General features: G+C 50.3%; 1 protein-coding gene across 1 annotated transcript in view; it reads left to right on the top strand.

The window, feature by feature from the left end:
• Window positions 1-7,841: 7,841 nt before the first annotated feature.
• SHCBP1 (SHC binding and spindle associated 1) overlaps window positions 7,842-23,432 on the top strand; it is a 35,473-nt gene continuing 19,882 nt past the window's right edge. The window contains exons 1-8 of the mRNA XM_088451120.1: window positions 7,842-7,998; window positions 13,174-13,338; window positions 16,638-16,753; window positions 16,862-17,070; window positions 17,223-17,315; window positions 17,401-17,640; window positions 18,185-18,362; window positions 21,406-21,526. Coding sequence (XP_088307246.1) covers window positions 7,923-7,998; window positions 13,174-13,338; window positions 16,638-16,753; window positions 16,862-17,070; window positions 17,223-17,315; window positions 17,401-17,640; window positions 18,185-18,362; window positions 21,406-21,526 — 1,198 coding nt within the window. The 5' untranslated portion in view covers window positions 7,842-7,922. The remainder of the gene's footprint in view (window positions 7,999-13,173; window positions 13,339-16,637; window positions 16,754-16,861; window positions 17,071-17,222; window positions 17,316-17,400; window positions 17,641-18,184; window positions 18,363-21,405; window positions 21,527-23,432) is intronic.

The raw sequence follows: 23,432 nt of genomic DNA, 5'->3' as shown, positions 1-23,432 counted from the left end.
ATTTTCTGTGTTTAGCCGCACGTATATATCAAATCGATATAACATAAATGGAGGACCAAACTTTCTCCGATAAAAATAAAATAGAGAAAGATCAAGAACCACTTCCTCCTAGTGCTGAAGCTGCTGCCACTAGTCATGACATAGACGATAACATGCCATCAACGTCGTCTGCCAAGGCCGATGCCCAATGTCATAGTAGAGGGCACATACAATCCCAAATGGCAAAGTTCAGGAAAATGACCTTGAAAAAGACATTTAAATCAGCTGAAGAGAAACGTAAACTTGCCAATATGCCATTTACGACACGGAGTGGCAAGGAACGGCTAAGGTCGATCCCTAGTATGTTCATGACTAGTGGTTCAGCTTCACATGACGATGGAAGCCCTCCTCCCACTAAAAAAATCAAAAGAGTTAAGCTGGCAAAAGCACAGCGAAGAACTGTGCTTTCTAAGAAGATATCACAAATCCCCAAGGAGAGTCCAAGTGTGGTGGTGGTTGCAATGCCTGACCTTCCCAGCACTGGACGGGAAGAGGTGGCTCTTTCCACCATTTGCACGCCCCCTGCAAGTGCTGAAAGGAGCACCCACAGTCCACTTGCTGATATGCAAATTGAAGATGTCACTGTTGAAGTACAACAGGATGAGGATACTGGTGTAGCTGGCGCTGAGGAGGAAGTTGGCGAGGAGGATTCTGATGGTGATGTGGTTTGTTTAAATCAGGCTCCGGGGGAGACAGTTGTTGTCCGTGGGATGAAAAAGCCCATCACGGTCATGCCTGGGCAGAAGACCAAACATTCCACCTCTTTGGTCTGGCAATATTTCTATCCAAATCCGGACAACAACTGTCTTGCCATATGTACCATATGTAAAGGTGAAATAAGTAGGGGTAGGGACGTCAACCACCTAGGAACATCCTCCCTTATACGGCACCTGCAGCGCGTTCATAAAAAGTTACTGTCAAGTTCAGAAACTTTGGCTAAGACCGTAAGCAGTCCAGGGACACCTAAATCCCGTTGTCCTGTTGTATCCAAGCGCCTGCAAACCACACCGTCAACTCCCTCCTCGTCAATTTCCTCCTTAGTTAGGATCGGAAGTAGTCCTGCAGGCCATGTCACTGGCATGACTGACTCTCCTATCCGGGATTCCTCCGGAGGATCCTGCATTGCTTCGCCTACTGCTGCCGCTGCTGCTGTTGCTGCTGCTGGGAGTCGTTCATCATCCCAGAGAGGAAGTAGGAACACCACTACTTTTACTAAACAATTGACCCTCCAACAGTCCTTAGCGAGGAGGATGAAGTACGACAGCAGTCATCCTGAAGCAAAACGTATAACTGAGGCCTTGACTGCTATGTTGGTGTTAGACGTGCGTCCGGTATCCGCCATTAGTGCAGTGGGATTTAGACAATTGATGGAGGTAGTGTGTCCCCGGTTCCAAATCCCGTCTAGATTCCACTTCACTAGGCAGGCGATACCGAGACTGTACAGAAACGTCAGAAAAAGTGTCCTCAGTGTCCTGAAAAATGCCGTTGTACACAATGTCCACTTAACCACGGACATGTGGACAAGTGGAACAGGGCAGACTAAGGACTATATGACTGTGACAGCCCACTGGGTAGATGTATCACCTTACGCAGCAACAGCAGCAGCGTCACCAGTAGCAGCATCTCAGAAATGCCAGCTCGTTACAAGGCAGGCTACGCTGTGTATCACCGGTTTCAGTAAGAGGCACACCGCCGACAACCTCTTAGAGAAACTGAGGGAAATCATCGCCCAGTGGCTTACCCCACTTAGACTCTCCTGGGGATTTGTGATATCTGACAACGCCACCAATATTGTACGGGCATTACATCTGGGCAAATTCCAGCACGTCCCATGTTTTGCTCATACAATAAACTTGGTGGTGCAGAATTTTCTGAAAAGCGACAGGGGCGTGCAGGAGACGCTTTGGGTGGCCCGAAAAATTTCTGGCCACTTTCGCCATTCAGCGACTGCGTGCCGAAGACTGGAGCGCCAGCAAACACTCTTGAACCTGCCCCGCCATCACCTGAAGCAAGAGGTTGTGATGCGGTGGAACTCAACCCTCTATATGCTTCAGAGGATGGAGGAGCAGCAAAAGGCCATACAAGCCTATACATCCACCTATGACATAGGCAAAGGAGGGGGTATGCACCTGACTCAAGCGCAGTGGAGAATGATTTCCGTGTTGTGCAAGGTTCTCCAGCCCTTCGAACTTGCCACACGTGAAGTCAGTTCAGACACTGCCAGCTTGAGTCAGGTCATTCCCCTCATCAGGCTTTTGCAGAAGCAGCTGGAGAAAGTGAAGGAGGAGCTAAGACGGAGCGATTCCGCTCGGCATGTGGGACTTGTGGATGAAGCCCTTCATTCGCTTTGCCAGGATTCCAGGGTGGTCAATCTGTTGAAATCAGACCACTACGTTTTGGCCACCGTGCTCGATCCTAGGTTTAAAGCCTATGTAGTGTCTCTCTTTCCGGCCGACACAAGCCTGCAGAGGTGCAAAGACCTGCTGGTGAACACACTGTCAGCTGAAGCGGAACGTGACACGTCAACGGCTCCTTCTTCATTTTCTCCCGCAACTGGGGCTGCCAGGAAAAAACTTAGGTATCCTAAGCAACCCGCTGGCGGTGATGCAGGGCAGGCAGGACCAAGTTTGGACATCTGGTCCGGACTGAAGGACCTGGCAACAATTTCTGACATGTCTACTGTCACTGCATATGATACTGTCACCATTGACAGAATGGTGGAGGATTACATCGGTGACAGCATCCAAGTAGGCATGTCAGACAGTCCATACCTGTACTGGCAGGAAAAAGAGGCAATTTGGAGGCCCCTGTACAAACTGGCTCTATTTTACCTGAGTTGCCCCCCCTCCAGTGTGTACTCCGAAAGAGTGTTTAGTGCAGCCGGGAACCTTGTCAGCGAAAGGCGTAGGAGGTTGCTTCCACAGAATGTGGAGAAGATGATGTTCATCAAAATGAATTATCAGCTCTTCCAGGGAGACCAGCCTCCAGAAGGTACAGAGGGACCTGTGGTGGTGGATTCAAGTGAGGACGAGTTAATACTTTGTGAGGATGAGGATGTACACACTGAAGAGGGTGAGGAATCGGTGGATGAGGAGGATGAGGATGACATCTTGCCTCCGTAGAGCCAGTTTGTGCAGGGACAGATTAATTGCCAGCTTGTTTTGTGGGGGCCCAAACGAACCAATCATTTCAGCCACAGTTGTGTGGCAGACCCTGGCGCTGAAATGATTGATTTGTTAAAGTGTGCATGTCCTGTTTATACAACATAAGGGTGGGTGGGAGGGCCCAAGGACAATTCCATCTTGCACCTCTTTTTTTTCTTTGCATTATGTACAGTTTGGGGCCTAGTTTTTCTAACTGCCATCCTGTCTGCCACTGCAGTGTCACTCCTAGATGGGTCACGTGTTTGTGCCGCCCACTCGTGTCGCTTAGCATAGTCATCCAGCTACCTCGGTGCAACCTTTTGGACATAAAAACACTATTGTGAGGTGTGAGGTGTTCAGAATAGACTGGAAATGAGTGGAAATTAAGGTTATTGAGGTTAATAATAGCATAGGAGCAGAAAAACCTACAAATTCTGTGATTTTAGCTGTTTTTATGCTTTTTTTCAAAAAAATACAGATCCAAAACACAAAACCCAGAACCCAAAACACGGAAGGGTGGTTTTGGCAAAACCAATCCAGATCCAAAACACGAAGAAAGATCCAGATCCAAAACCAAAACACAAAACACGAAAAGTGGCCGGTGCACACCCCTATCAATATTGTGAGCTGTGAGGTGGTTAAAAATGCCTAGAAATGCCTGAAAATCATTGTTATTAAGGTTAATAATACTGTAGGAACAAAAACAGGCCCAAATTATGTGGTTTTAGCTGTTTAGATCATATTTTGGAAAAATACAGATCCAAAACCCCAAAACAAAACACCAAGGAAAAAAAATCCAAAACCAGATTCAGATCCAAAACCAGGGGAGATCCAGATCCAAAACCAAAACACGGGGGTCGGCACACATCTCTAATTATTACAATATCTTACTCCATAGGGTGGAGGAGTGCTGATTAGTGCCTGTGAGGCTACCACCACAGGAGATCACAGCCTAATAGTCCAGCACATGGCAGCTGGGGAGCGTGTACTGCTGGGTGCCAAAGGAAAAAAAATATTAGGAGACTGACGGTGCCTGAACACTAGACGATGTGCTCACGTAGTGATAATGTGAGCGATTTCCCTTGAACTCTCCCCGGCACTCTAGGACACGATGTGCAGCAAAAGCTGCGCAATGTGACACAAGATCTATCGTGCGGGATCTAACGATTTGCTGATCTTTAGCACAGGTGATGAGAGACTGAGACCCTGGCACAGGTGATGAGAGACTGAGACCCTGGCACAGGTGATGAGAGACTGAGACCCTAGCACAGGTGATGAGAGAGACCGAGACCCTGGCACAGGTGATGAGAGAGACCGAGACCCTAGCACAGGTGATGAGAGACCGAGACCCTAGCACAGGTGATGAGAGACCGAGACCCTAGCACAGGTGATGAGAGACCGAGACCCTAGCACAGGTGATGAGAGAGACCGAGACCCTAACACAGGTGATGAGAGACTGAGACCCTGGCACAGGTGATGAGAGACTGAGACCCTAGCACAGGTGATGAGAGAGACCGAGACCCTAGCACAGGTGATGAGAGAGACCGAGACCCTGGCACAGGTGATGAGAGAGACCGAGACCCTGGCACAGGTGATGAGAGACCGAGACCCTGGCACAGGTGATGAGAGACCGAGACCCTAGCACAGGTGATGAGAGACCGAGACCCTGGCACAGGTGAAGAGAGAGAATGAGACCCTAGCACAGGTGATGAGAGAGAATGAGACCCTGGCACAGGTGATGAGAGACCGAGACCCTAGCACAGGTGATGAGAGACCGAGACCCTGGCACAGGTGATGAGAGACCGAGACCCTGGCACAGGTGATGAGAGACCGAGACCCTGGCACAGGTGATGAGAGACCGAGACCCTGGCACAGGTGATGAGAGACTGAGACCCTGGCACAGGTGATGAGAGACCGAGACCCTGGCACAGGTGATGAGAGACCGAGACCCTGGCACAGGTGATGAGAGAGACCGAGACCCTGGCACAGGTGATGAGAGAGACCGAGACCCTGGCACAGGTGATGAGAGAGACCGAGACCCTGGCACAGGTGATGAGAGAGACCGAGACCCTGGCACAGGTGATGAGAGACCGAGACCCTGGCACAGGTGATGAGAGACCGAGACCCTGGCACAGGTGATGAGAGACCGAGACCCTGGCACAGGTGATGAGAGACCGAGACCCTGGCACAGGTGATGAGAGAGACCGAGACCTTTGCACAGGTGATGAGAGAGACCAAGACCCTAGCACAGGTGATGAGTGATGAGAGAGAATGAGACCCTGGCACAGGTGATGAGAGAGACCGAGACCCTAGCACAGGTGATGAGAGAGACCGAGACCCTGGCACATGTGATGATAGAGACGGAGACCCTGGCACAGGTGATGAGAGAGAATGAGACCCTAGCACAGGTGATGAGAGAGAATGAGACCCTGGCACAGGTGATGAGAGAGAATGAGACCCTGGCACAGGTGATGAGAGAGAATGAGACCCTGGCACAGGTGATGAGAGAGACCGAGACCCTGGCACAGGTGATGATAGAGAATGAGACCCTAGCACAGGTGATGAGAGAGAATGAGACCCTGGCACAGGTGATGAGAGAGAATGAGACCCTGGCACAGGTGATGAGAGAGACCGAGACCCTGGCACAGGTGATGAGAGAGACCGAGACCCTGGCACAGGTGATGAGAGAGACCGAGACCCTGGCACAGGTGATGAGAGACCGAGACCCTGGCACAGGTGATGAGAGACCGAGACCCTGGCACAGGTGATGAGAGACCGAGACCCTGGCACAGGTGATGAGAGAGACCGAGACCTTTGCACAGGTGATGAGAGAGACCGAGACCCTAGCACAGGTGATGAGTGATGAGAGAGAATGAGACCCTGGCACAGGTGATGAGAGAGACCGAGACCCTAGCACAGGTGATGAGAGAGACCGAGACCCTGGCACAGGTGATGATAGAGACGGAGACCCTGGCACAGGTGATGAGAGAGAATGAGACCCTAGCACAGGTGATAAGAGAGAATGAGACCCTGGCACAGGTGATGAGAGAGAATGAGACCCTGGCACAGGTGATGAGAGACCGAGACCCTGGCACAGGTGATGAGAGACCGAGACCCTGGCACAGGTGATGAGAGACCGAGACCCTGGCACAGGTGATGAGAGACCGAGACCCTGGCACAGGTGATGAGAGACCGAGACCCTGGCACAGGTGATGAGAGACCGAGACACTGGCACAGGTGATGAGAGACCGAGACCCTGGCACAGGTGATGAGAGACCGAGACCCTGGCACAGGTGATGAGAGAGACCGAGACCCTGGCACAGGTGATGAGAGAGACCGAGACCCTGGCACAGGTGATGAGAGAGACCGAGACCCTGGCACAGGTGATGAGAGAGACCGAGACCCTGGCACAGGTGATGAGAGACCGAGACCCTGGCACAGGTGATGAGAGACCGAGACCCTGGCACAGGTGATGAGAGACCGAGACCCTGGCACAGGTGATGAGAGAGACCGAGACCTTTGCACAGGTGATGAGAGAGACCGAGACCCTAGCACAGGTGATGAGTGATGAGAGAGAATGAGACCCTGGCACAGGTGATGAGAGAGACCGAGACCCTAGCACAGGTGATGAGAGAGACCGAGACCCTGGCACAGGTGATGAGAGACCGAGACCCTGGCACAGGTGATGAGAGAGACCGAGACCTTTGCACAGGTGATGAGAGAGACCGAGACCCTAGCACAGGTGATGAGTGATGAGAGAGAATGAGACCCTGGCACAGGTGATGAGAGAGAATGAGACCCTGGCACAGGTGATGAGAGAGACCGAGACCCTGGCACAGGTGATGATAGAGAATGAGACCCTAGCACAGGTGATGAGAGAGAATGAGACCCTGGCACAGGTGATGAGAGAGAATGAGACCCTAGCACAGGTGATGAGAGAGACCGAGACCCTGGCACAGGTGATGAGAGAGACCGAGACCCTGGCACAGGTGATGAGAGAGACCGAGACCCTGGCACAGGTGATGAGAGACCGAGACCCTGGCACAGGTGATGAGAGACCGAGACCCTGGCACAGGTGATGAGAGAGACCGAGACCTTTGCACAGGTGATGAGAGAGACCGAGACCCTAGCACAGGTGATGAGTGATGAGAGAGAATGAGACCCTGGCACAGGTGATGAGAGAGACCGAGACCCTAGCACAGGTGATGAGAGAGACCGAGACCCTGGCACAGGTGATGAGAGAGAATGAGACCCTAGCACAGGTGATGAGAGAGAATGAGACCCTGGCACAGGTGATGAGAGAGAATGAGACCCTGGCACAGGTGATGAGAGAGAATGAGACCCTGGCACAGGTGATGAGAGAGACCGAGACCCTGGCACAGGTGATGATAGAGAATGAGACCCTAGCACAGGTGATGAGAGAGAATGAGACCCTGGCACAGGTGATGAGAGAGAATGAGACCCTAGCACAGGTGATGATAGAAAACAACCAAAAAGTCAAAAACTAAAACCCTGCAGTGCCAGGCAAAACAGCTCCGCAGCGATGTAGTGATCACCTCCATCCACTAGTCGCCGCTGCAGGCTCGGTGCTGCCGGTCTCTCGGCTCCTTTCTCTGTTATAAGAAGACACGGCCAATAGGCAGCCTGAGTTGGGTGACGTCAGAGGACGGGTGTGGCCTGGAGGAGGTTTGAACGGTGGCGCGGAGGCGCTGGGCGGGTGTACCGGGCTGTGTCGCTGTGATGTCTGAGGAACGGGTCCCGGAGGTAGAGGACGGCAGCACCCGGAAGCGAGGTGACATGCTGGACATTAAGCAGGGTAAGAGCCCTCTGTGAGACCCGTCATCATCCTGGGGAACTATAGGTCCCAGCAATGCTCTGGGTCCCGGTTACAGGGACAGGCGCTGACAGTTGTGTTTTATCCTCTAGTAACAGAGCAGCTGTCACCCCCGCTCTTATCCTGCAGCTGCTGTCACCCCCGCTCTTACCCTGCAGCTGCTGTCACCCCTGCTCTTACCCTGCAGCTGCTGTCACCCCTGCTCTTACCCTGCAGCTGCTGTCACCCCTGCTCTTACCCTGCAGCTGCTGTCACCCCTGCTCTTACCCTGCAGCTGCTGTCACCCCTGCTCTTACCCTGCAGCTGCTGTCACCCCTGCTCTTACCCTGCAGCTGCTGTCACCCCTGCTCTTACCCTGCAGCTGCTGTCACCCCTGCTCTTACCCTGCAGCTGCTGTCACCCCTGCTCTTACCCTGCAGCTGCTGTCACCCCTGCTCTTACCCTGCAGCTGCTGTCACCCCTGCTCTTACCCTGCAGCTGCTGTCACCCCTGCTCTTACCCTGCAGCTGCTGTCACCCCTGCTCTTACCCTGCAGCTGCTGTCACCCCTGCTCTTACCCTGCAGCTGCTGTCACCCCTGCTCTTACCCTGCAGCTGCTGTCACCCCTGCTCTTACCCTGCAGCTGCTGTCACCCCTGCTCTTACCCTGCAGCTGCTGTCACCCCTGCTCTTACCCTGCAGCTGCTGTCACCCCTGCTCTTACCCTGCAGCTGCTGTCACCCCTGCTCTTACCCTGCAGCTGCTGTCACCCCTGCTCTTACCCTGCAGCTGCTGTCACCCCTGCTCTTACCCTGCAGCTGCTGTCACCCCTGCTCTTACCCTGCAGCTGCTGTCACCCCTGCTCTTACCCTGCAGCTGCTGTCACCCCTGCTCTTACCCTGCAGCTGCTGTCACCCCTGCTCTTACCCTGCAGCTGCTGTCACCCCTGCTCTTACCCTGCAGCTGCTGTCACCCCTGCTCTTACCCTGCAGCTGCTGTCACCCCTGCTCTTACCCTGCAGCTGCTGTCACCCCTGCTCTTACCCTGCAGCTGCTGTCACCCCTGCTCTTACCCTGCAGCTGCTGTCACCCCTGCTCTTACCCTGCAGCTGCTGTCACCCCTGCTCTTACCCTGCAGCTGCTGTCACCCCTGCTCTTACCCTGCAGCTGCTGTCACCCCTGCTCTTACCCTGCAGCTGCTGTCACCCCTGCTCTTACCCTGCAGCTGCTGTCACCCCTGCTCTTACCCTGCAGCTGCTGTCACCCCTGCTCTTACCCTGCAGCTGCTGTCACCCCTGCTCTTACCCTGCAGCTGCTGTCACCCCTGCTCTTACCCTGCAGCTGCTGTCACCCCTGCTCTTACCCTGCAGCTGCTGTCACCCCTGCTCTTACCCTGCAGCTGCTGTCACCCCTGCTCTTACCCTGCAGCTGCTGTCACCCCTGCTCTTACCCTGCAGCTGCTGTCACCCCTGCTCTTACCCTGCAGCTGCTGTCACCCCTGCTCTTACCCTGCAGCTGCTGTCACCCCCGCTCTTACCCTGCAGCTGCTGTCACCCCCGCTCTTACCCTGCAGCTGCTGTCACCCCCGCTCTTACCCTGCAGCTGCTGTCACCCCCGCTCTTACCCTGCAGCTGCTGTCACCCCCGCTCTTACCCTGCAGCTGCTGTCACCCCCGCTCTTACCCTGCAGCACGGGGGGCCGCTGTCACCACGTTATATGAATGTATATGTAATACCTTCTCACACTGGCTGCAATGCTCAGTATTCTCGTGTGTGACGGCTGCACGGTGCCACTTCTGTGCTCTGTGTTCTACGGGGATGTGACTGCTGCGCTGTGCTGCTTTTGAGCTGGCTGCAATCCACATTGTTATCCTGGGGTTGGATACTGGATCCTGGCGGTCAGAATCCCGACGCTGGCATCCCGATAGGTTTAGGATACTGAGACTTGTCGGTCATTACCCTAACCCTCCCTCCCCGGTACCTAAACCTAACATCCCCACTCCCTAAACCTGACCCTCCCCCTAACCCCAGTATTGTCGGGATGCCAGCATCCCGTTTGTTGGGATTTTGACTGCATCCCTTATCCTGTATGTGACAGCTTTACAGTGCCACTTCTGTGCTGGGTGTAGTCTCCTAGGTGACAGCTGTACAGTGCCACTTCTGTGCTGTCTGCAATCATCAGTGTTCTCCTGTATGTGAAGCTCCACTTCTGTTGTGTTTATTGGATTGACAGCTCTGTATTGTCTGGTAGTCTGTGACCGCTGATTAGTACTTTACCTGCTTTGTGAGTTACGATGTTTAACATTTTGTAGCTGTAGCTTTTCCTCCCCATGCCGGCTATACAAGCTGTGTGTGATTCTTTGCAATCTGATGGTGGCCACACATACAGCGATATTTTACCCGATCTGGCCGATTCCGACACTTGGGAACAACAGATCGTGTAAAATATGCCCAAATTGTGAGTCCCCACTCATGATTACGATGCGATGCGCATCCCCGCTGGTCGCACATCGTTCTGACAATCTAGGAGGCGATGCACTGTGATAGTCTGGATGCAGGAGAGATCGTTTAAAGATTGGACACCAAATCTCGTGCAGAGGAGAGTTTCAAGGGAAATCGTACACATCGGCTCATCGTTTGCAGATCGCTATGTGTGTGGGCAGCTTGAGTTGGGAAATGTCTGTATTTTGTCCAGGTTTCATTGGTACCTCTGGTAAAATCACAGCTATCCTTGGAGTGCTGGCAACTGTTAGACATAAGGACAAGCCTAATGGTTACCTCCTAATATGGATCTGATTTATACTCATTCTGCACATCTGAAAGCCTGGCATACAGTTCCCTTTTCTATACCCCAGCCGACGGTCCTTCCAGATGGATTCCGTATAGTCCCCTGGCACTCTAGTCTCATGCTGCTTCTGTTCATAGGGGGCTGCCTGGTATAGGTCGTCCAGCCCTCAATGGGCATGACGTGCAAAGTGGTATCTGTCCACCAATGTTTCCAAGGATTGATCTTGAGTTGAACTGAAGATCTGGTTCGAGAAGTAAAATATTTTGCACCTCAACCCCAATAGTGCCACCTGCCAGCATTAGGTGGGCAGATTTGTTTCTCAACCTAACATGTCTGGCCATGCAGTGGGTTGCATCCGGGGTAATAGTCCTATCAGACCCCTGAGTGGGTATAGGGATTGCTGCCACCCTAATGAGCACTAAAGGGCTGTGAAGGGTAGTACTGCCAGCAGAAAACGGCACCCATAATAACCAGGAACATTGTATCTGCTCTGTGATCTGATGTAACAGCGCATTTCATCAGTACAGAAGCCGGACGTTACCTTAGGGTGGGAAATAGTGAGCAAACAGATATATAGTTGTCCTAACTCTCCTGCATTTCACGCCCAGCCTTCCCGGCGTCTCCAGTCTCCGCTTACAGAATATTTGCCTTATCTGGAGGCTGCAGGGCAGCAGCTGTCACAGAATGTGATTCATTTTCAAAAGATGACCTTTTGTAAGTAAGGAGACAAAAATAATTGAAGCTACCAAGCTTTCCAAAATCTGTGTAGAGTTTTATGTTCTCCCTGTGTCTGCGTGGGGAGTTCTCCCAGTAGTTCAAGTTCCTTCCACAGCCAAAACACATACAAATAACAAGTAATATAGCGTCTGTGTTAAGTGGGACTAATATTCCGGAAGAAAGTTCTTCGTTTGCACAGCATGTCGGCGCTATAGAAGTAAAGGAGGAGGATTTATTCAGTTACCCAATCATGCTGCTCTCTACGGTATGCAGCCGGGAAGCCGACGCACCTAATCCCGACAGCCGGCTTCCCGACTGCTTAATCCCAGCGAGGATTAAACGACAGGCGTTTAAATCTAGGCGCCTGTCATTTTACCGACGCCGGGAGACCGGCGCCCAGCATCCCGAACGAATGGACGCCGAGCGTGGATAACCGCGTGGGGGGTGGAGGGTAAGGTTTAGAGTTCCCGACTAAGGTGTAAGCACCACCCCGGGAGGTTAGGTTTAGGCTAGGGGAAGGGGGGACTTAGGTTTAGGCGGTGGGGAAGGGGGGGATTAGGTTTAGGCACTGGGGGGAAGGTTTGGGTTAGGCACCCCTAAGGGAGGGTTAGGGGAGGGAATTAGGTTAGTCAATACTTACCTTAGGGACGATCGGGATTTTCACCCATGTCGGGCAGCCGCTGTCTGGATTCCTCTGGCGGTAAATCATACCGTTTCCCTCTCTACAGTGGGTGCTGCATGTTCCAAGAGACAGACTGCTGTCATGTCTATGGGCAATTGTTGTTCCCGCTATGCTGTTTTAGTGGGGTGCCATGCGCTGCCTGATTTCTAAAGAGCAAAACGCGCCCTGCCCCTCTCAGCGGTGCCCTGCTAAAACAGCCTGCGGGTACCGTCCCCACCTGCGGACTGAAGTGTCCCGCGGGTGGGGAAAATAGCGGTGCAGCGGTCACCGGCAGTGAATGCGCCTGGCATCTATTCACTGAGACCGGAGCGCTTGGGGGCAGCCCAGCATGTCCGTAAGTGCCGGGCACGCCCCTAAGAGCAATGAAAAGGTCTTGTGGTCACTCCCCCTCTTCGGGCACGTCATTGGCGCATGCAGAAGTGCCCCTTTCAAGGTCCAGCGCCCTGCCCCAGAAGTGCCCCTTTCAAGGTCCGGCGCCCTGCCCAGCAGTGGACTTAGAATGAACACTAAGAAGGGTAGGAGATTGTACTGGGTAAAAGTCACAGGTGTACATGCCCAAAAAGAAAGTAGCAGTAATGCATAATAAGGGGGGGGGGGGGGGGGGGAATTATAAAATCTGAGAGAGAGACAACCAATCTGCTCCTGTCATTTTTATAGAACAGCCTGTAACGTGACCGTTAGGAGCTGATTGGTCAGTACTTTATCTTTCTCCAAGATTTGATAAATCTTCCCCTTAGTTTCAGGAAACATGTCAGTCTGTGTGTCAGGTCTAAATGGAGTTTTATATGTACATCTACAACTGTGAGGATATCACGGTAGAAGAGAGCTAATATTCTATATTTAATTCACTCCTATTTTATATATTGCCATGTAAGAGAAATGTTCTCCTTTTTAATCGCTTTGCGCCTCCTCCCAACACCCCCCCCCCCCGTGCCTCCTAAAAAAGATTGCTAGAAACCTTTTTCTGTTTTAATACGTCTCCATTTCCCTCCAGTCTTATTCCAGGAGGACGAGGACAGTGACTATGGCAGCCACAAAAAGCTTAAGAAGGAGTCTCCACGACGGGTGTTAGCCGGGCACATGCAGTTTCCGGACTTGTTCCAGACCAGCCCCCTCCTCTTCTATGAGCGATTTGAGGCTTACAAGGATTATCTGCTAGGTAAGTACAGTCTCTAACAAGGATCATTTATATAAACTGCTCAGCTGGTAACCGCGCAGGGAAGATGGTGGTTTCCCATGGCGACCGCTCCAAGTGATTTTCTTGTGTGTTTTTATTTTTTAAATTAAAAACAATCCGGTAAGTGTGGGCTGTAGCAGTCTGTAACCAAGGTACAGGGCACTCTGTGCATCAGACAGGTCACGTGCTGTCGGTGATTTAACAGGTGACTTCTTCCATGAATATTGGTTCAGCCCACTAAATGGCTGCTTCCTGTGGATAAATGATTTGTGTAGGGTTTTTTTGGTATATAACATTCCCATTTCAAGATGACTGAATTAATGACCAATAGAAATCGTTTGTCATTTTGCGTTTACGTGAAATCTCTTACCGAGGGGCATCACAAGTTCAGTAAATGAGCGATCTATTGTGTTATTGTCTCTATCAGGGGTTCTCAACTCCAGTCCTCAACTACCACGACAGGCCATGTTTTGAGGATTTCTTGCACAAGTGAGTTAATCCTTTTTTTTTTTTTTTTTTGCTGGGTCAGTGATTATCCCACCTGCTACCGAACGCTGAAATCCTCAAAACATGACCTGTTGGTGTTACTTGAGGGATGAGGTTGAGAACCACTGGTCTATATGGTACTGTGTGTTTTAAAGGCTGACGTTATTTTGTTTGACCTGTCTGATAAAGAGAGAGAGAGTCATGTAGTTATTAAAATGAACAAAACTCTGTACAGTTTCTCTATGGGTGGCATTCAATTGTTTCCAGCCCCCTTCGCGCCCGACGGAGCTATTCAATTGTTGCTCCTGTCAGGCGCGATCAGCTGCCAGCGCTCATTTCAGCTCGCAGCCCCAGGGTGGTGCGAGCTGAAATGGGCGAAGTGTGACCTGTTTGGGCGCCCAACGGCACTTTTCGCAATCGCACCAAGAACTTTGGTCAGAGGCAGCCAATTTATGCAGCTACACCCGACCACTTTGGGCGCGATCAGTGCGAAAAGCAGGAACTATTGAATAGCGTCCCGCGATCTCCCGACACTTTAGATGGGAGATCCAGACCGCGAAAACAATTAATGCTGTTAAGTCGGAGAATGTCGGTTAGCAGGCTGTGTAGTCGCGCTAACCGGCATTTTCCGACTTAAGTGCCAGCCAGCTGTTAGCGCCGCTGTAAAACAGCTAGCGACCGCTACTTTAGAGGGATTTCTGTTCTCCTCTCTGGAGGGTGGGAGCTGAAATCCTCTTTAGTCTGCTTAACATCGCAGTCAATTGAATAGCTCCGGGACCTCTCTCCTGGGGATATTCAACTTCCCAATCAGTTGAATTGGGGGAATTCTGCGTTTCTCACACGCTTGTCACTGTGCTTGCCAGGTCCGGCTGTGACTATTTATATTCGGCACCGCACATACCGGATATCCATTTCCACTCTGGTATTTCATCGGTTCCTGTAGTGTTTGCAGCTGCTTAGTAGTAAGTCGCATATAATGCCCTTTGCACATTTCCAGCTGTCTATAATATAACAGGATAAACAGACTTTCCGTTTGGTGCGGTCTTCACGTTAAAAGGCGTATGCAGAGCATAGATACATGATCTGAGCGTGACTTACATGTTTCTGTACAGCACGCGCTCCGGAACTGGGCTTGGATAAGTTTGGGCAATGCAGAGTTTTATGCGGTTCGGTTGTGTCATTCGGGTGCGTCAGCGGAACTGTGGGCTACTCAGAGTGCGTAAATGTCTTTTCAGGTGGATCTTTTGCACCTAGTATTGGGCTGATTCAAGTGCGCACTGACGATAATGAGGATCAAAGCATGCTAGCAGATAGGGGTGCGTGATGTGCACATCTCGGGGGGGGGGGGGGGTGTGTGTGTGTGTGTGTGTGTGTGTGTGTATATGTATATTTTCTCTCTCACACACCTTGGACACAACAAGATTCTTCTCGGTCTTAAAGATACATTGGCTGCAATGCACAACATTAGTACAGAAAGATTTGCATTTAGGAAGTTGGTGGAGACCATATGTAGCCAATTCATCATGATAAAAGGGGATGCAGTTTATATTCCGGCAGTCGGGATGTCGGCGCTTAGAATGCCAGAGTCCTGGTAAGTATTGGGGTTTGGGTTAGCCTGTCTGAGGGTGGGGGGAGGGTTATGATACTTACCTGCAGGTGTCGTTATCCTAACCGTGTCGGAATTCTGCGCGCCGCCATCCCGTAACTAACCCGATGAAAGCTGCTGTACTCGCCCCAAACTCTTCTTTAGCTGATTTATTTCCCATGACCTGCTCTGACATCACCAATCTAATGTTACATTTTATCTTGTTTAGGAAAATGCAGATTTGTATAGGGGAGGGTCCTGGACTGCACACCCTGAATATATATAATGGGAGGTGCTACATGTTGAGACTATGATCGCAGGCACAGAAACTGACAAATCACAGGTGCACAACTCCAAATTACTGTTTATATATAAATACAATAAGAGTAGCATAAACATGGCCATGGTTATGGGCCTACCCACCATATCCAGGTAACCTCTGTAGGGTAGGTCCCTAACATACTAGGGTTCAAATCCAGAGCGCAGGACACCGGCAAACCAGCTCAGCCAAGCCGCCCCAGGGCATCGCTCTAATGAGAAAGGTGAAGTGTAAAGTAAGATAGGTAAGGGCGGCTGCATATATAGGATAGAGAGGTGAAAATACAAATATAATAAAAACAGTGACAGTGTTAAAAATGTGCTAGAAAGTGCTTCTTTGCACACCTGAAGGCATGAGACACCTTCAGCCTGGACTAGCACCCCGCCCCCATTGGTTTAGAGCATGGAGTCTGGTATTGTTTATGGGCACAATTTAGGTAAGTCCCACAAATTTTATATACTGTAGTGCAAATTTGGGTTGATTTTTTGGGGCGTGGGTCCCCTGGATTGCTTTGGTTGGTTCTGCTTCAGGGCATCGCATTATAACACATTTTTCTTTTTTTAGCAGATTTTAACACTTTCACTGTTTGTTTTTATTATATTTGTATTTTCACCTCTCTATCCTATATATGCAGCTGCAGCTTCTCTTACCTATCTTACACGTCACCTTTCTCATTAGAGCGATGCCCTGGGGTGGCTTGGCTGAGCTGGTTTGGGGGGGTGTCCTGCGCTCTGGATTTGAACCCTAGTATGTTAGGGACCTACCCTACAGAGGATATGGTGGGTAACCTTGGCCATGAATATTCATTTTTTCAGTAATTTGGTGTTGTGCACCTGTGATTTGTCTGTGAGAATAATCCGGCCCTATTTCCCTATCTGATTCCTTATAAAGGAGACTGCAAACCCTCCGAAGTGACAGAGTTTATATCGGAATACTTGGAACAAGCCCTGGTACCCTCAGGCTGGAAGGCAATCTGGCGCACAGATATCTTTGAAGTTCTTTTGGAGGTATATTAGATTTGTCTAATTTTATGCCAATATTTATAAGCTCCTGTTTAAACTCCAGGATGTGTCCTTGAGGGGTGGGCCCGCACCTTACGTGGTCTGTCATGACAGGTGACGGAGGTGTCGTACACCAGCCTGAAGGCCATGGTTCAGGCATGTGAGCCGTTCATATGCGAGTGCCGTGTGGATTGCGTCACTGAGCAAAGCATCCGCGACCTGCTGGAAGCGAAGGAACAGAAGGTCCCCCTCCAGGAACTTTACGTAGTTTACGATTATTCGGGGGAATATGACCAGACGGCCATGGCTATCGAACATGTCAGGTTAGTGGAAATCCTTTGCCCAAAATTTCTCCCGGCTTTCCTTTGCCTTCAGCAGAATTTATTTACGCGCTGTAATACATTTCGCCTGAACACCTCCTCCATAAGGGTCCGATAAGGACAGCGAACGTACCATGGACCTGTTCTTCTTTCAGGTTCTTCTACCAGCACATCTGGCGGTCCTGGGATGAAGAGGAAGAAGATTATCTTGATTATTTCACAAGATGCGCCGAGCCGCGATTACGCCTGTAAGAGCCGCTGCATGGGACACGGGCTAGAGGGGCGATGTCTGTGGTCGGCTGCTAACACCCCACCTTTTGCGTATGTTTGCAGACATTATGACATCCTGGAAGAGCGGATTCCATCGGAGCTGGTAACCGAATATCACACCATCTTGGCTCGCTGTGAAGAAGTTTACTCTCAGTTCAACAACCTCCGGACCACGCTATCCAACCGAGACTCCGGCTCTGAGAGCGAGCTGGATAACGTGTCCATGGTTGAAGGTATGAAGATGGACGGCGAGATGGAGACTCTGAAAAGGAAACTTAAACTGATTGAGAACCCGCTGCTAAGGTATTCGGCCGTCCTAAACTTTGAGCATCAGCCTTTGCTTTATGTTATGCGCTGAGTGGTGCCACCATGTGGTAGAAATTAATGTAGTCAGGAAGACGGCGGCCGAAATGCCATCCGCCGGCTTCCCGACGGTAAAATACCAGCATGGGACTAATGATAGGCGTCTACATACACGATGACTATCATAAGCCCCACGCCGAAATCCTGACGCCCGGCATACCGAACGTAGGTAAGCAAGGCGTCGGAAGCTGATGGCCCTGGGAAGTGGGGGGTAGGGTCAGGTTTAGGGACTCCTGGGAGGGTTAGGACGGGTTAGGTTTAGGCACCCCTATGGGGGAGGTTAGGCAGTAGGGGGGGAGGCTAGAGTTAGGCACCCCTAAGGGAGGGTTAGGGGTCTTACTCACCTCAGTCGGGATCTTCATGTGCCGGCCTTCTGGCGTCGGTATTTCATTCGCCGGGCTTAGGTCCGGCAGTAATTCATACCGATTCCTATAGAAATAATGTCTCTAGCTGGGCACCGATGCCTTCTGTTACCTTTTTGCAGGTATCTCTTTTGTTACCATAAAAGTCCTGGATCCTATTGTCTGAAAAGGAAAGGCCCCCGTCCTGCGGGTGGAAAGGTCATTCATGTTGTATCCACAAGCATGTCCATCGAAATTTTGACGTGTCTAACGAGGGAACGACTGGAGCCAGAGTCTGGTCACCAAAATCAGGAAATCCAGGTTAGACTTCTTGTTTTAAAAAAAAAAAAAAAAAACCCAAAAAATCACAATTTCTTAGCTCGTATCCCACATTCAATAATGCAATGCTTCTTCTTTACTGGTCTGACCTAACACCGATTTATTGTCTGCACACAGACTGGCATTACTTTGTATTCTCTCATGATAGAAAGAGGGGAGCACTGTCCTGTGAGGTGCATAGCCTGGGATCTAGCTGCTGCCACCTTGTGGTGGAAATAAAGTACAAATAACATGTTTTAACACGCGCATGTATAGAGCAGGTTCTAGTGAATAGATTTTTAAAAATAGTTTTCTGTTTGCCTTGATTCTACCTATGGCTCATTCATTATTCCAGGTATGCAAATAGTGCTGGTCAGACAGCTGCCTGGCCACTCTCTGTAATACACAGGCCCCAATTTATCAACCATATTAAACACCAGTGCGATTTTTCGCTTCGTATCGCTGTGATTATAAACACAAAATTTACTGGTATTTAATAATACCCCTCCGGCGAAGTCCTCGTTCTCGGCGAGGTCCTCTGCTGGCAGCCTAACGCTGCCAGCGACGGGGCTCTGGTGTAATGCGCATGCGAGACGGTGCGTACGTGCATGACACAGGGACTCGGCAGTACCTGGAAGGCTTTGCTGATGCCAGAAAGGCACCGCCGAGTCTTTAGAAGTGGAGATGTTGCCCATAGCAACCAATCAGATTTTGGCTCCTATCTTCTATCTAGAAGGTGCTAGATGAATGTTAAGTAGACTCTGATTGGTTGCTATGGGCAACATCACTTCTAGAAAAAAAAGAAAGCATTTTAGTAAATATTCCTCTGTATCTAGCACTTGCTTCTCCAACACATCGCAAAGCACAAAGCTCTTTTCTCATTACTTTGGTGACAGTCGGGAGCTTCGTAGGGGTGCTAGATACTCCGTCAGAGTCATGATAAAGGTTATGTTTGCAAACATAGGACCTGATTCATCACGGATTGAAATAGCAACAGAGTACGCAGACCGGACGATATTGCGTATGCACAGCAGTGCGTAGGTTAGGATTGCTTTCGCACTGCGATAACGCACGCCGACGGAAAGCCATCACAGAGAGTGACAGGACGTCAGCATTTGGGGGTGGTGATGGGGGAGTGGTCGGAGAAACAGTCGCGTGCCTGTCCATTTGAACGCCTTTACATGGACGTGCATAAATTAGCCACTGCGACGGCATACACGGCTTGTGTACTCACTGCGTGCCACGAGACTTGCAATTTCTGAGACAGGTCAGAGCTGCAGTAATTCTGCATGACTGTCCAATGTTACCGATGTTTACACAGGACTGTGAGTTATTACAGATGTGAGAAAGCAGTAGTGGGCGTCTCTATGCTGGCTGAGCTGTGGCTGATGTTACAGATGTATTCACAGGACTGTGAGGTATTACAGATGTGAGATAGCAGTAGTGGGTGTCTCTATGCTGGCTGAGCTGTGGCTGATGTTACAGATGTATACACAGGACTGTGAGGTATTACAGATGTGAGATAGCAGCAGTGGGCGTCTCTATGCTGGCTGAGCTGTGGCTGATGTTACTAATGTATATGCAGGACTGTGAGGTATAACAGATGTGAGATAGCAGTAGTGGGTGTCTCTATGCTGGCTGAGCTGTGGCTGATGTTACAGATGTATACACAGGACTGTGAGGTATTATGGATGTGAGATAGCAGTAGTGGGTGTCTCTATGCTGGCTGAGCTGTGGCTGATGTTACAGATGTATACACAGGACTGTGAGGTATTACAGATGTGAGATAGCAGTAGTGGGTGTCTCTATGCTGGCTGTGCTGTGGCTGATGTTACAGATGTATACACAGGACTGTGAGGTATTACAGATGTGAGATAGCAGTAGTGGGTGTCTATGCTGGCTGTGCTGTGGCTGATGTATACACAGGACTGTGAGGTATTATGGATGTGAGATAGCAGTAGTGGGTGTCTCTATGCTGGCTGAGCTGTGGCTGATGTTACTAATGTATACACAGGACTGTGAGGTATTACAGATGTGAAATAGCAGTAGTGGGTGTCTCTATGCTGGCTGAGCTGTGGCTGATGTTACAGATGTATACACAGGACTGAGGTATTACAGATGTGAGATAGCAGTAGTGGGTGTCTATGCTGGCTGAGCTGTGGCTGATGTTACAGATGTATACACAGGACTGTGAGGTATTACAGATGTCTGAAAGCAGTAGTGGGCGTCTCTATGCTGGCTGAGCGTTTGCAAATGTTAGTATATTATTGCAGCAGAACTGCGTGAGTAATCGCAGCTGCGATCGCAATAGCTATCCGTGTTGAATCGGGCCCATAGACCCATTTAGTTTTATTTTGAGCTACTATAAAACGCACTAATAGACTTCAATCTCAAACAAGATTTCAGTAAATGGTTTCTGTTTGGTTGATGAAAATGAGTGGATGGGTAGCTTTCGGTGATGGGTATGAATGAATGGATAGCGCTCGGTGATGGATATGAATGGATAGCGCTCAGGGATGGATTTCAATGAATGGATAGCGCTCAGTGATGGGAACGGAGGGCTAGCGCCCGGTGATGGGTGGGAACGGAGGGCTAGCGCCCGGTGATGGGTGGGAACGGAGGGCTAGCGCCCGGTGATGGGTGGGAACGGAGGGCTAGCGCCCGGTGATGGGTGGGAACGGAGGGCTAGCGCCCGGTGATGGGTGGGAACGGAGGGCTAGCGCCCGGTGATGGGTGGGAACGGAGGGCTAGCGCCCGGTGATGGGTGGGAACGGAGGGCTAGCGCCCGGTGATGGGTGGGAACGGAGGGCTAGCGCCCGGTGATGGGTGGGAACGGAGGGCTAGCGCCCGGTGATGGGTGGGAACGGAGGGCTAGCGCCCGGTGATGGGTGGGAACGGAGGGCTAGCGCCCGGTGATGGGTGGGAACGGAGGGCTAGCGCCTGGTGATGGTTGTAAATGAATGCGCGCTAATCTGTTTGGTAATGTGATTTGTGTCATCTCTTTGCCTGGATACGAGTAGTAAAGTTAGTTTTGTTCTCCCCTCAGTTCCATAAGGATCTATTGGAGGCTGTGAGTGCGTGCTATGATGGGGACCTGGTCTTAGTCTGCCCTGGCCATTATTTTGTGCACGGTCAGATCTGCATCGCGGACTCTCTACATATAGAAGGTAGTTATATCTTAGTAGTAACTACTTAGCGTTTCTGTTCAAATGCTGCTGTAGGGAAATGAAACCTTGTGTAACCAAATACCACCAAAATCTATGCTGTACAATATAACACGGGGCCTCCTAAACATCTATATATCTATCTATATATCTATGTATCACACTGCATGCAATATATATGCTGCTGGAGATGGCTGATAATCTCTGTGTACATGGAGAACCTGCCGAGAGCTACCAATGACTGCTGCTAGCACTCACTCGGCTCAGTACTTGGGCTTAATAAATGTGAATTGTTTGATTTCTACATCTTCCCTGTGTTCATTTCATTTGACTTTTAGCTCTTTAGCAGAGTCCTTTGGAAAGTATATACCACACGTAGAAAATGGCATCTCCTTCCCAAGGGATTAGGCCAATCGTGAAATAAAACTCAATCTTCAAAACCCTCTGCTGCCCCTTTCATGTCAGGGCTCAGATAATTAGAAGCTGTAGGACCGTGCTCTCCTTTCCTGCTTAACGAACAGACACACAGCAGCTGGGCTCGTGCTTTGATTTATACCGCTATGATTAGATGGTTATACAGACGGTGTTATTATAGCTTGTCTAAATTGATGAACAAAATATTTTTTATATAAATATATATATTTATTTTTTACAAACTTGGGGTCTGATTCAGCAGCGAATGCAACTATGCACGCAGATCGAGCGGTTGTTAGCCATTGCGCATGCATATAATCTGAACTATAATTACGTACGCACAAAGGAATCCATCGCAGAGAGTGACAGGCTGTGAGCATTTGGGGGTGGTGACGGGGGAGTGGTCAGATAAACGCAGGCGTGTCTGTTTCCTGGGCGTGCATAAATTAGCCCCTGCGATTGCCTACGCAGCATGCGTGCGAGGAGACTGGCCGTGTCTGCGGCTGGTCACACCTGGTGTAGGTGCTGCGTGAGTGTCCCATGTGCGTCAATGATTACGCAGAAGAGCGTCAGTGGATAGATGTGTAAAGGCAGGAGTGGGCGCCCTTATGCCGGCTGTGCTGTGGCAGGCACTAGCATATTCCCGCAGCTGCTTTCTGAAATTGCAGCTGCGATCGCTGCTGAATCAGGCATTTTAGTCTGGGCTCGTCATCCAATTTTTAAAATATGCAAACCTATATACCGCTGTGTCCGCGTAGACTATATAGCTGCAGTCGTGCAAACAGCCCTTCTTGGCGCGCCTGGTCCGATGCGGCTTGCGCCGAGCGTCATTTTCGTTTAAAAATGCATCTTAGTCGCAATGTGACAAAACCGCGTCACGAGAATGTACTGATTTAATTTATTTGTGTGTGACCGAGTCTAAATCTGTTAACGATGGGATAAGATGCTGCGGCGTTATTCCACGCCAAGTTCCATTGTGCTTCATATACAGTCTCCGACTCTGTCGCACACAGAAGTACAAGTGTCGCATAGAAAACGAATCAATGCATTCTCGTGAAGCTGTTTGTCGCATCCGATTGAGGCTCTGACGCGTTTTTGAGCTTAAAAGCTGCAAAGTATATGCTACATTGCCCGGCTTACCCGCGCCTGGCTTCTCATGGCGTATTGAGGCTAGGTGTGTGAGGACACCTTTATACAGGCTCTAATCCTTATACCAGAGGTTTGATTTTCTAATGGGCCACGTTTGTGATCTGCGTAACTCTTAAGCTGCATACGCACACAACGATTTTTATGAACGATTTTCTGTCAGATTATCTGTCAGATTTTTTAATGTGTAATGAACGATTTTTATGAACTACAAACGATTTTTGCATATTCCCTTAATGAAAATCGTTGAGTTGACAAGTCTGACTGAACTACAAACGACAAACTACAAACGTGAACGCGCATGAACGATAATCGTTCATCGTTTGACTCAGAAAGTGAACGATTTTTT

This window comes from Taudactylus pleione, unplaced genomic scaffold (genome assembly GCF_031769625.1).
Source record: "Taudactylus pleione unplaced genomic scaffold, aTauple2 ptg000537l, whole genome shotgun sequence".
Classification (NCBI taxonomy): Eukaryota; Metazoa; Chordata; class Amphibia; order Anura; family Myobatrachidae; genus Taudactylus; species Taudactylus pleione.
The sequence above is the reverse complement of the archived record's forward strand: the minus strand, read 5'-3'. Positions and strand labels throughout refer to the sequence as shown.